The sequence below is a fragment of the Lathyrus oleraceus genome, chromosome 7, assembly GCF_024323335.1.
Source record: "Lathyrus oleraceus cultivar Zhongwan6 chromosome 7, CAAS_Psat_ZW6_1.0, whole genome shotgun sequence".
Lineage (NCBI taxonomy): Eukaryota > Viridiplantae > Streptophyta > Magnoliopsida > Fabales > Fabaceae > Lathyrus > Lathyrus oleraceus.
This window is the reverse complement of record NC_066585.1, coordinates 107975156-107989051: the sequence shown is the minus strand read 5'-3', so window position 1 is coordinate 107989051 and position 13896 is coordinate 107975156. Positions and strand designations below refer to the sequence as shown.

Below are 13896 nucleotides of genomic sequence, written 5' to 3'. Positions count from 1 at the left end.
TATCATTAGTTTTAAATATAAAAATATGAATAAAAAATTAAAATGATTTAAATTTAAAATAAAAAGATCAAAACTATTTAAATTAAAAAAAAGTATAATTAAACCTATTATATTTTCAGCTAATCAGATTTAACAGGATTCAATTACAAGTTGTTATTAAAATAAAAATAAAAATAAAAATAAAATTATAATAAACCTATTATGTTTCCAGCTAATCAGATTTAATGTATTCAATTACAACTTGTTATTAAAATAAAGAAAATTATAACTTGTTGTATTAAAAGTCATAGATAAGGTTACTTACCATTTAGAACTCTATATATAGAGCCCTCAATCTTGAACTCAACTTACCATTCACACATCTACAGAGATCCCAACCCATTTTTGTTTTCTCTTAGTTTCTGAATTAAGCGTTGTGGAAACTCCAACATTGCAGGTATGTTCATGACTTTTAATAATTATAATTTTTTTTTCTGATTTAATTTACACTTTGAGATAAAGATTTCTTTTATCTGCTTAACTTTTGGGATGCTACTGGATGTGAAAATTTTAACTTTAAGTTATCTTTGATATATTAAAAGTAAATTAACATGCTTTATATAAAAAATAAAATAATTAATATCGGTCTTTCGTTAACTTAGTTTTTATAATTTTTCTAATTGTAGACGTATTATTTGATGTGAATTTTTTTTAATGTTTATATTAAAAAAGTCAAATATATCAAAAAAAAATAAATTATAATAATGAACGGAGAATGTACATTTTTAAAAGAAAAAATTTAGTGGATATTTTTTTTTGTCAGATGTGAATTGTATAAGATCTCACATATCACTATAGATTTTAGAGAGAGAAATAAATTCTAGTATCATATATGTTTCAATCACTAATACACCAAAAGTAGAAAATTGCATTAATTATATTGTGACTCTCTTGTAAAAGTTTTAGATTTGGTTGGTACATCTTAACCATTGTTAGAAGAAAAAATAGCAATTGGAAAAAAGATATTAAGTTCAAGTGGTTAATGACTTACCTCTTATAGATTGAAATATTTATATTTTGATGAATAAGGAGGAGAAGAAATAAATGGAGTTAGATCTAACACCAAAGACAGCTCAACCATTACTCGAGGGAGATGGAGGTGGTTATTATATTTGGTTAAGCTCTCAAGTTCCAGTTTTGGCTAAAACAAATGTTGGTGCTGGTCAGCTTGTTCTTGAGCCACAAGGATTTGCTCTTCCTCATTATGCAGATTCAGCTAAAATTGGTTATGTTGTTGAAGGTTAGATAATTATTAATCATAATTACTTTTTTTCTCTCTCTTTCAAACAGACAATGATATGTATAATTAGATTAATTTTATCTGATGGTATGTAAATTCTTCATTTAAATAGAAAAATATAATAATTTTATCTTATCTTAACTTTGGATTGAATATGTTTTTTTTAAAAGTGATTCTCATTTTAAACTTACCATAAAGCTTATATAGATGTGATTAGCGTTTTTTTAATGGTACCCCCTTAAGAGAAAGAATCAAACTCACATGGTTGAGTAGAAGATTACTAGTCATATCACCACCATATATTAGAAAGCCAAAAAATGTATCCTTGAAGATATAATTTGTACATATAAGATATCAAACTAAAGATGAAATGTGTCAAATTGACAGTCGTGTATTGATCTGGTTGATTTTTTTATTCTACTTTTCAATAAATCCTTCAAACAAATCTTTAATAATTATAAATATACAAAATTCATCCATCATTATATATTACTTGCACGTTATTTTTTATTTATTTTTGGTAATGTAATCCTTTTTTTTCTAAAACTTAATTTTATTTTATATTGAAAAACTTTCATCTAAACCATCTAAACAAGATAAGTTAATGAAAATCACTTTTAAATAAACGTATATAAATAATATTTTACACTCAAATCACTTTTAAATGAAATTAATTCTATTATAAACTCACATTTTAATCATTACATTTTATACGCTTATAGCTTTAATTATCATCCAAAAACTTTTTATGTTCGTAAATTATAACTAAATTTTTAATATATTGACCGTGTTAAATGAACGTAAATTGTTAATATGTAATATTTATATTTATAAATTAATAATTTAAAAAATTGAATAATTAAAGATTAAAAATTAAGATTTTGAGTTAATTTCTAAAAAAATAAAATAAAAGAATACTACTAAAAATGAGAGATGGAGTAAAAATACAGTTGATAATAGTCATTTTAATTTAGAGATGCATTGTGACTATAATATATAAATTTATCAAAATTACAAATACATATTTAAATATATATTTTGTTAATAATTAGATATACATTTGAAATTAAATAAACTAACTAAAACACATATAAAAGTCAATAATAAATAAAAATGAATTTAAATTTATTTTTTGTTATCTCATATATTTAAAAACAATATATTATAACACCTCACATATTAAAAAAATTTTAAATAATATGAACAACTATCCAACACTTGGTGGGGCATCAGTAAGGGTGGCAAAACGGCCCCGGTCCACTGGGCATGTCCGTTTTGTCCACACTTTAATGCGGGACGGATTAAGGATTTAGACTCTCACCCTCTAATGTGTTCATCCCGTCCCACCTCGTTTTCTTTGCGGGCTTTTGCGGGCATGAACATTTACATAAAATTTTATATTTTTAGGCTTAAAGAATGCAGTGCCCGCAGGCATTCCCCGCCCCGCCCTCACTTTTTTGCGGGACGAACCTAAGTTTTAGGCCCACATCCTTAAATATGATCGCCCCGTCTCACCCCATTTTTTGCGGGCTTTTGCGGGGCGGGTCTGAACGGGGCGGACATACCCATTTGCCACCCCTAGGCATTAGCCCCCACACAATTTAAATGCTAACATTATATCCTCAACAAAGATTAGTCATCATTAAATTGTTTTTTTTAAAATAGCCAACCTTTTCAAATTATATATCAAAATAATCATGTTTTCAATTTATTTACCAAACTAATCATGTTTTCTAGGAGCATGCGCCACTGTAATTGACGCATGCATGTAAAATGTAAGAACATATGTCACTGTAATTGACGCATGCATGTAAAATATATGAGCATGCATCAGTGCAATTGACACATGCATGTAAAATCATGTAAAATGTAGGAGTATGTGTCAATGCAATTGGCACATGCATGTAAAATGTAGGAGCATGCGTCAATGCAAGTAAAAAAATAAAGAGTAGTAACATGCATGCGTCAATTACAGTGGTGTATACTTCTACATTTACATGCACGCGCAAATTGCAGTGACGCATGCTTCTACATTTTACATGCATACGCTAATTGTAGTGGCGCATGCTCTTACGTTTTACATGCATGCGCTAATTGCACTGACACATGCTCTTATATTTTACATGCATGCGTCAATTGCAATGACGCCTGAATATAAATTGGTCAATGCATGCGCCATAGCAAATGACGTCTTGATTCTTTTCTTAAAAAACATTAATTATATTGATTAATACTTTAAAATTATGGTTATTTTCGTATTATTCTTTAAAAAAAATATTTAAATAAAAAAATCTTATCATTAAACAATACTGCATATTGTGTATCTATGACATTTATAAAAGAAAAATTCTCATTGATTTTTAATTTTGTTTACACAACTCTTCATCAGAAAATTTCGAACTCAATTTTATTTATGTCTCAAGTTAAATAGTGAGCTTATAAGTCACACGGTTATAATGAATTAGCAATATATATGTAAATTAAATATTATTATTATATATTTTATCTCATAAATGTATTGTTAAGAAGAAAAAAAATTATAAACCCTAACAGAGAAATTTTTCATAAAATATAGTAGTATATTGTTACATTCTTCATTAATTTGTCAGCTCATAATTCAACATTATGTAGTCTTCCATCTCTTTTAAATCTTAAACTCCATTAAAAAAAGATTTTCAATAAAATAAACTATATTCTCAATTACATAGTGATATTTTTTTTGTCAATAAAAATAAATTCAAAAATTAATCTTTAAATACATATGAATTTTTTTAAATAAAATGATAGACTATATATTACTGAATTTAAAAATAAATAAAAAATTAAAATTGAGAATCTAATTAAAATAATATTGAATTAAATTTTTTCGAATGCAGGGACTGATGGTGTAGTTGGAATGGTGCTCCCTAAAACTAGAAAAGAAGTTGTTTTGAAACTTAAGCAAGGAGATGTAATACCTGTGCCTATTGGAACTATTTCATGGTGGTTCAATGATGGTCACTCAAACCTCAGCATTATATTTCTTGGTGAAACTTCAACGGCTCATGTTCCAGGACAATTCACTTATTTTTTTCTGACTGGTCTTCAAGGACCTTTAGGAAGTTTCTCTAGTGAATTAATAGGCAAAATTTATAATTTTGATAAAGATGAGGTTAGCCAGTTAACACAAAGCCAAAAAGGGGTTGTGGTAATCAAGTTAGAAAAAGACCAACAAATGCCTAAGCCACAATTGGACCTAACTGGAGACTTTGTTTATGATATTGATACTAAAGTCCCAGAAACTGAGGTCCATAATGGAGGATTAGTGACAACCTTAACTGAGAAAGATTTCCCTTTTATTAAGGACGTGGGGTTGAGTGTGATTAGAGTGAAACTTGAACCTAATGCTATTAAGACACCATCAAACCTAATTACCTATGGGATTCAGTTAATTTACATTGCTAGAGGAAGTGGAAAATTTGAAATTGTGGGATTGAGTGGAGAACGTGTATTGGATGCTCAAGTTAAGGCTGGTCATTTGATTGTCGTGCCACATTTTTTTGTAGTTGCTCAAATTGCAGGTGATGAAGGAATGGAGAGCTATTCTATTGTGACAACAACCAAGTAAGCTTTTATTTTATTTTAAGTTTTTAGAAAACATATCTGTGTGGTTACAAACTGCACGCATTCACACAGTCGAGGGATTCGTGATTGTATGATAAAAAATGAACTAACAAAAAGATTTAAATATATGTTAGGCCTTTGTTTGAAGAGTTAGCTGGCAAGACATCAGTCTGGGGAGCCTTATCACCTTTGGTGCAACAAGTGTCTTTCAACGTGGATTCTAAATTTCAAAAGCTTTTTATATCCAAGGCCGCAGGAAAAAACAATCTCATTCCTCCTACTATTTAGTTTGACTTGTTTTATTGGAATAAATTTCTTATGTGTGTTTTTAATGAGTTTGTTTTATTTGAATGATAATAATGTGTTTATCAGTGTTTTATGATTATTATGTATGTTTTTAGTTTGTTTGACATCAATGATCAATTATTTATAATATTAAACCAGAATCGTGGATTCTTGTATCAATACTTTATCGTACATATCATCCAAATTTTGTCATGTAAAATATATTCCTATATAAAACTTTTAAAAAATCATCTTCACTTTTCACAAAGATAAAACACATTTATTCTCTACTAGAGGTCATTGGTTTAAACTCTAACAACAAAATTTGAGAACCTGAAGATGAATGAAGATGAAATTGTGAGTGAGTTTCACATCAGATTGCGTGACATTGCCAACGCATCTTTTGCCTTAGGTGAAAAGATGTCTGAAGAAAGGCTTGCTAGAAATATTCTCATATCATTACCTAAGAGCTTCCATATGAAAGTGACTGTTATTGAAGAAGCTCGGGACCTAAGTAGTTTGATGGTTGATGATCTCATTGGTTCCCTATAAATATTTGAGATATCCATCAATGAGAGGTCAGAAAAGAAGAAAAAAGGTATAACCTTTGTATCCAATGCCGAGGAAGCAGAAAGTTAAGGTGTCAAAGAAGAGAGCTTGGAAGATGATATTGCTCTTCTTGGGAAAAAGTTCAACAAAACCTTGAAGTATCTAGACAGAAAATGGAGAACTAATGTCCCAAACAAGAGGTCCAACATCATTCCCTAGGAACAATACAAGAACGAAGAAGATCCCAACAGTAGGAAAGGTACTAAGTGCTTTGAATGTGAAGGCTATGGACACATTATACCAAAATGCCATAACTTTCTAAGAAAACGGGAAAAAGGGATTAACCACCACCTGGTTTGATTATGAAATTGAAGGCGAGGGAGAAATTACCAACATTGTGATGGCATACACTACGCCAAAAGAGGGAAAAGAGGACGCTTTTTTTGGCCTATAACAGCGCTTTAAAGCGCCCTCTAATCTGGCGCTGGCATAGGTAAAGACAGCGCTTTTTTTCCTAGTGAAAGCGCTGTCTAAAGTGGCTCTTTAAGCCCTTTAAGGGCCACTTTAGAGGGCGCTTTTTAAAAAAAGCGCCCTTTAAAGTGGAAACATTTAAGGGTTTAGAGGGCGTTTTTACTGGAAAGCGCCCTCTAAAGTGGAAACTTTTAAGGGTTTAGAGGGCGCTTTCCAGTAAAAGCGCCCTCTAAACCCTTAAATGTTTCCACTTTAGAGGGCGCTTTTTTTAAAAAGCGCCCTCTAAAGTGGGTGGTTATTTAAATTTTTTTTTTAAAAAGCGCTATATTTTTTTATTTATTTTAGACAACCTGTATATTGAAGCAGTACACCCAAAACTGTATAATTTGAAGCCCTTTTTCACACATTGCATTCAACAAGCCTTATATACAACAATCCATACATATACAACAATCCACTGATATATAATTGTTTAACTTCTAAAGATTCTAAATATACAACCAATTCATAACTTAAAAAGAAATAAAACTAAGTAGCAAAAGCATCTCTGAGATGTATATTTTTTTTGCTAGCAGCAGTCTTCTTAGCAACAACCTCTTTTTGTTCAATATCAATAGCATGAACCTAAAATATCATAAAATTAGTTAGGTGATGTATAAGATCAAGAATTAACATTTTCTATGCATAAATATCATATAATTGTGTTTATACCTTTTTTTTATGCAACTGTCTCGATTTGCTGCGTAATCCCCTTATATTTTTGGTCTCTTATCTTTTGAAGATAGAATTGATATTTGTTTAGATGGACATGTTCCATTGTCGTAGAGGGATACTTTCAAATATCCAGCATCATCATCTACGCGAATGAGGCTTGACGACAATGGAACATCCCCATGTAAACAAATATCAATTGATACTTTCGAGTATCCCTTGCCCCTTGCACGAATGATTGACTTCATAATAGCCATTTTACCTGTAATAAAGAAAACAATTAAAATCAGATGACAAATGTAAAAACAATTAAAATCATAAAAGTCATTTTACCTGTAATAAAGAAAACAATTAAAATCATTCTGATACCCCATTCTCGTACTCTCTCGACAATCGATTGGAAGACATCCATGTATTATCCATTACTAATTAGAATAAACAAAAAACAATTTCAGAAGAGTTCAAACACATTCGGACCTAGGTTTCTAATGATACTGGTGTTGACACAAAATCATATGTTCATAGGTCGTATAACCCTAACTACTGGGTAATGTAGTCCCATTGCATGCGCTATCATGGTCACTAAAAACCAACCGTCAATTTCCTATTGCATGCGCTATCATGGTCGAAACAAACGTAGCATAGACAACAATAACATAAAACAGAAATTGGGCAAAGCTAAAACAAAGCAATAACATAAAACAGAAATTGGGAAAAGCGTGTACCTTTGATTGGTAGAAGGAGGAAACGCGCAGTAATAATGTAGATCTAACAGAGGTGGAAGGAAAACGCCTTAGAACCCTAACGTGAAAAAGAACGAAAATAACAGATAGTGAAATAACAAAACGCGCAGTATGTTATAATTTTAATGTTTACTAAAGGGGACATTAGAGGGCGCTTGTGGAAAAAAAGCGCCCTCTAAAGGGGGAAATGCACATGGACTTATAACAGCGCTTTATTAAAAGCGCCCTCTAAGGGTAACCTTAGAGGGCGCTTTCTAAAAAGCGCCATGTATTGTTGTCCCTCTATCTCCTCCTTATTTTTTCGTTTCACCTTAGAGGGCGCTTGTGGAAAAAAAGCGCCCTCTAAAGGGGGCCTAAGAGGGCGCTTATGAAAGCGCTCTCTAAGGCTTTCCATAAGCGCTTTATAAGCTGGAAATGTACATGGACTTATAACAGCGCTTTATTAAAAGCGCCCTCTAAGGGTAACCTTAGAGGGCGCTTTCTAAAAAGCGCCATGTATTGTTGTCCCTCTATCTCCTCCTTATTTTTTCGCTTCACCTTAGAGGGCGCTTTGTTACAAAAGCGCCCTCTAAAGTGCGCTGTCTATTGCTCCTTATTTTTCGCTTCACTTTAGAGAGCGCTTTTGTAATAAAGCGCCCTCTAAGATGCGCTGTCTATTCCAGTTTTTGGCGTAGTGATATTCTGAAAGAGATGAATCTGAACATGAGTTTAACTTTGAAGAACTGGCTAGAGAAGATCTTTTGGAAGCTTACAATCTTGTTCTCACCAAGCTGGAAGAATCACGCTTGTCATCATACAATCTGAAGAAAACCATAGACACACTTCAAAAGTAATATGAAAAGGGTGATTCTACCATCACGGTCTTAGAAAAATATGTGTCATCACTAAAGTCCAATTTATGAAACTTCATTCAAACTGAAAGAAAATTAAAAAGGAGTTCAAACTTGGTTGATGGAATGGTAGAGGTTGACGATATGAATACTTCCTCAAAGAAGGTTAGTTATTATGAAAGCAAGATCGGAGTTCAGAAGTTATATCATATGTCACAATATTGTGCTCTACATGTGGGATCCCATCATAGAAAGAGAAAGAAATAACCTTTGATATGTCACTACTATAAAAAATATGGACATACAAGGCTTTATTTTCTTCGAATGGTTAAAGTTAAACATCAGAGGTCACAAGAAAGGTCAAGGTAAGAAGAAATAGATTCCCCATACTACTAGCTCTATAGAGCACAAAGGCTCCTCAAGTAAAAACTGGTATTTTAATAGTGAGGATACTAGTCACATGGCTAGAGAAAATACATTTCATGGGAATCATGCAAGGGGAAGAATCTAAGACTCATGGAGATTGGTTATTCCAGAACCAAAAGAGGTTCCACTAAGAAGAGAGTCATCTAACAAAGTGGACTAACATTATGTCAAACATAAATTAGTTATTATGCAGAAGGAGGAAGACATCAAGAGTTTGCAAGACCCCGAGATTGATAAAGTTGATATACTCGAAGAAAGGTCCATCAAGATGTCAAAACAGATGGTTCAACATCAGTCTCAGGAGTATAAAGTAACTTATGAGGATTATGTCATTGAAGGGAAGGCTGATGGTTAGGTTGAAGGTCCTCCAAACTTTGGAAAACCTATTGAAGTTCAACTAAGAGAGACTAGTGGTTATGAAAGTATGACTAATCAACAACATGCCATGATGCTTAATGAATTTAAAGTGGGTGCACTAGAGTTCGTAGCAGACAAGTTTGATCTAGATGTTGAGGGAATTATGATTGAGACTATGAAAATTCTTCAAGTTGAAAATTCCCAAAAACCAGGTTTGAGAAATCCTGATGGTGATATTAATGTGTCAGGCACCCTTTCAAACATGTTGACTAAATCTCAAGTCCATAAGGAAGTTGGTGATCATGTTCATGAGGATGTAAATTATGATAATGGCATAACTGATGATATGGGTAATTATCATGATCACACATTCAAAAATGTGAAGACACATGGTCAAAATTTAATATGTAAGAATGAAAGAGTTCTTCTAGTTTGTACTTCAAAGAATGATATGTCCCCTCAGAATGATAAAGATCAGTCCATAAGAGGAGTTAGTGAGAAATAGGTTATTTCCTTGACATCTGTTGAATTAGATGTGAATTAGTTCTTGAATGCTTCCTCTGACAGTGTCATCCTAAGAGACAATGAGGTTCGGTTGTTAGACACAAGGATGGGAAGTATGACAATGTCAGATTCTCAAATAAGGGTGACTGAGTATGAGCTCAGCATGACAAAAGATGTGAGCTACCTTCCCGATCTTCAAGAAGAAAAAATAAGAATTCCTCATGTGATTCCCTAGGAATTAGTTTCACTTAACTTGGATGGAATAATCCTATGATCAAAGATGTCATCAAAATTGACAAGGAAGATGTTGTCCAAGAGGGGGCAGACATGTTGAAAACTGAGTTACAGAGGAAGAATGCACAACCTGAGGAAACTAGAATGACCTAACCAGAATCTGATGTTGAAGCAAATGCCTTATTCAAGAGGACAAGGCTGAATGAGAAAGAGATTCCATCTCTCTCAAAGTGCCTTTCTTAGCTGAAGAAAGTTTGCTGAAGAGTATGCAATTGTATCACAAAAGGATATGAAAAGAAGATGTCAAAAGGAGTTTTGACATTCAAGGAAGTGTTACTAATGTTGAAGGAAGTCTTTGTGACAAACAGGGAGAATCTAATGCTAAGCTACATTGGTGACAATATAAATACATGGAAAAGTTCCGATGATAAATTTGTTCATCATATCAACCTCGTGACAAGCAAGGAGTAAAGAAGAGTAATCATATCCTCTGATCAAACTGAGAACGCAAATGTTGGGAGCAGTAGTAAGAAGTTTCTCTGGATGAATTTAGTATTAAAGACGAATAAAGTGGAGCAAGATGTCTTGGCATCAATCTGGAACATTCTAAGAGATATAAAGTGTTCAATAATTCCAAGTCAACAAAGCAAAAATGAACATCTTGACATGTGTCATCACTCCATTAGAGAAGTTGTTAAATAAAAGGAGGAAGCTCTTGAGCACATGGCAACTGAAAAACTATGGGATAACAGTCTCACTAAGGCATTAAGGGATACTCTTAATGTTTGCTAGTGCGAGAATTAATAACAGTCAATGATAGGAAGGAATTCATGGGAGTTTATCTCTCTCTGTGTGTGTGTGTGTGTGTTACACATGAAACAATTCAGAAATTGCTTATTTATATGCCTCATTTTATATGGACATGCGTTACAAACAAGGATCTTAATCTTATGCTATTTTGGTTTTCTATCTTCACATCTGCATTTTAAAATGAGTGAGGTGTCTGTAAAATTCAAAACCCTTTAAATTAATAATGAAAAAAAGGAAAGATCAAATGAGTTGGGCCTTCTGCAAATGTGGAAGATGCAATGTCATCTACAACTAACAAGAAGACTATTACCAAGAGGAAGTCTGTGAAGAAGAAACATACTCAGAAACATGATTCCGCTTTAGAGGATGATCTTGACTGGATTGCTCACAAGAAATGTACATGATAGATTAAAGAATAAGCTCATATGTTCTAGCTTAGCTGTTATGTTTTTTTTGTATTTGTATTGTAAAGGCTCTATAGCCTAGATTATCTTTGTAATGTTAAGACAAATTTGTCACACCCTAAATTTTACCCTGAGTTTTTACTTGTATCAGCATAGCATAATCAATCCATTTTGTCGAGTATTTCATTAGTTAAAAACATTCACCAAGGTTTAGATGAAAAGTCATGAGTTCTGTCATTTTATCTGATCTTGATGACATTCATTCAATCATATTTTGATTAAGAAGTCGAAAGGCTTGATTTCTCAATCTTAGTTTATCATTTATTTCCATTGCATCGTGTTTTCAGAGGTTCAGAGGGTGACAATCAAGAGTATTATCGTCATATGAATCTGTTTAGGTCTTGATTGTGTTTAAGAATCAGAAGCAAATGGTCCAGTAGCGATTCATTTGCATATGATTGTCTAGTCACATTTGTTCAGTCAACAATTCAGTTCATTCACCAGACGTTTTCATTTTATATTTGTCACAACATGCATTTTGTTTCGTATAACACTTGAAATATCAGCCAGATAAATTTTTCGGATCTATAGACAGACCGGTCAAATCGTTTCTCAATTGTACGTCAAATTAGCTGGCAAAAAATTTCAAAAATTAAGCTTGCAGACACCAGTTTTATTAATCTACGTTCCGCATAGTTTAATCTGGTGTGCTATTTTTATTTTTTCGACTATATTTTCGATCGCATTTTGATCAGTCTGAGCTTTTTAACCGATCATTTTTATCTTAAAGTCTAATCAAAACCTGTATGTTTCCGAGAAGTTGTTTCGCGTTGATAATTTTGGTACAATCAGCATTAAATAAAATGATCATTAGAATTAAATAAAATTTTCCATGATTTTATTTCGGTTTTATTTCTGTGTTTTCAATTTTATTTTAAATTATTAATATTTTCTTTTAAAAATTAAATTAAGAAAAATCAATGAAAATATCTCTCTTCCTCCAATTTTAATAGTTCATGTGACCATCTATATCCCCACATATTTTTGTCCAATTTATCCACGCGGACACCTCTCAACCCACACAAACCACGTCTCTCTCTGTTGGTATTATCATCTTGGAAAACTTGAGATCGTGTACTCAAATAAAGGAAATAAAATATTCAACCTTCAAAATATGCATAATGGTGTATGGCATGAATATTGAAGGTGTTTTTTCTAATGCTTGCAGTCACACATGACATTCCAATGGTAAGCATGTCCTGCTATTTATTTTACGTAATTGATTTTATGTTTCCTATTTTCATTGGCTAGGATATGATATAACCTTATATAGTTGCCTAGATCTAAAATAATGTGGTAGTGTAAATAGATGTAACACAGTGATTAAGGTAAAAATTACAAGATAACACATGGATCCAATTACCTTTTTAGTTAGGCACGAATTGGGATGTCTAATAGTGTAGAACCATGGTTCTTTACCAATTTCTTGTGATTTTTTTAACTTATTAACTTATTACAGTTTATTTACTCATTGCTTTCAAATAGTCTTTTTAATTATTATTTTGATTACTTGGATGTATTTTGGACTATACGAGATTATGTGATTTTGTCATTAGTTTTGATCATTGTGTTATGATGTTGCCGATTGATTTTATTGTATTTTGATTTCGAAATTTAAATCTAATTTAGCTTTTCAAAATCGTTTTGGATGCATAGATTCGTTTGACTTCTTATAGATTGATTATTACATGAATCCACTTTACGATTGCTTAACATAGCGTTAAATTCATTAGTTTGATTGTCGCTTTATTTTACCTTTAAAAATGTCGTTTAAATGTCGAGTTGTTAGATTCTTCAAGTGCGTTGCGATTTCGGAATTAAAAATTTAATTTGCCTTTAGAAATTGCCAGAACACATAGAGTTTATTGACCGACCTCTTATAAAGTGATTCCTACATGAATCACTTTACGATTGTTTGACATATGATTAAATTCAGTTGTTTAAAAGTCTAATTTATTTCTGGTCTCTTGGCTTTCTCTCGGGCCTTCTTACAATGTGATCATTGTCTATTTACCGTTGTTTATTGAACTTGTATTGTTAATTATTGTATTGTATCCCTATTCAGCAAAATGTATCCCCATTCCTGAAAATATGTAATAAATTTACCACTTTCATTTACTTTACTGTACCAGTTGATTGTTAACAAAAGATTAAAATCAACCATTACGGAAAAGAACAAAAACAAACACTTGATCCAACGTTGAGTCTTTTTTCTTAAATCAAATCCTAATTGATTGCAAAGTCGAACATTACCCCCGCCACATCCAAACTTTTTTTATAAGTAAACTTCTGACACTTGATCCAACGTTAAGTCGTTCCTCTATTTTAAAAGCTTTTTCACAATAATAAATGGAAGAAACTGATTAGGTTTAGACTTTCTTTGTTTCGAATTTTATGATACTGTTGTAGAGCTCCATGTTCAAACATTTGTCTTCCATATTAAAACACAATAATTACGAGAATTAGCTCATTCCTCTTATATAAGAAAAAGACTGATTAGGTATCGACCTTCTCTTTTCTGATTATTTGGACACTGCAGTAGAGCTCACTGTCTGAATAATCGTCTATCGTTAATGAACTTTGACCTAATTCGCCATTCATTTTCATAACAAACTTTTGGATGAAAAGAG

The 13896-nt window shown here is 32.0% G+C and overlaps 1 protein-coding gene across 1 annotated transcript; it reads left to right on the top strand.

Moving 5' to 3' along the window:
• The first annotated feature begins 267 nt into the window (after positions 1-267).
• On the top strand, positions 268-5347 carry LOC127100866 (11S globulin seed storage protein 2). The gene is made up of 4 exons (XM_051038178.1): positions 268-436; positions 1069-1279; positions 4156-4882; positions 5017-5347. The coding sequence occupies exons 2-4, from the start codon at positions 1084-1086 to the stop codon at positions 5168-5170; spliced, it is 1077 nt and encodes a 358-aa protein (XP_050894135.1). The 5' UTR covers positions 268-436; positions 1069-1083; the 3' UTR covers positions 5171-5347.
• The last annotated feature ends 8549 nt before the right edge of the window (positions 5348-13896 follow it).

What these genes read in the sequence shown, in the direction of transcription:
- LOC127100866 (XM_051038178.1), top strand. Translation starts at nt 1,084, where the DNA reads ATGGAGTTAGATCTAACACCAAAGACAGCTCAACCATTACTCGAGGGA. An exon ending in AATTGGTTATGTTGTTGAAG is followed by an intron (nt 1,280 to 4,155) that starts GTTAGATAATTA and finishes TTTCGAATGCAG; the next exon opens with GGACTGATGGTGTAGTTGGA. An exon ending in TCTATTGTGACAACAACCAA is followed by an intron (nt 4,883 to 5,016) that starts GTAAGCTTTTAT and finishes AATATATGTTAG; the next exon opens with GCCTTTGTTTGAAGAGTTAG.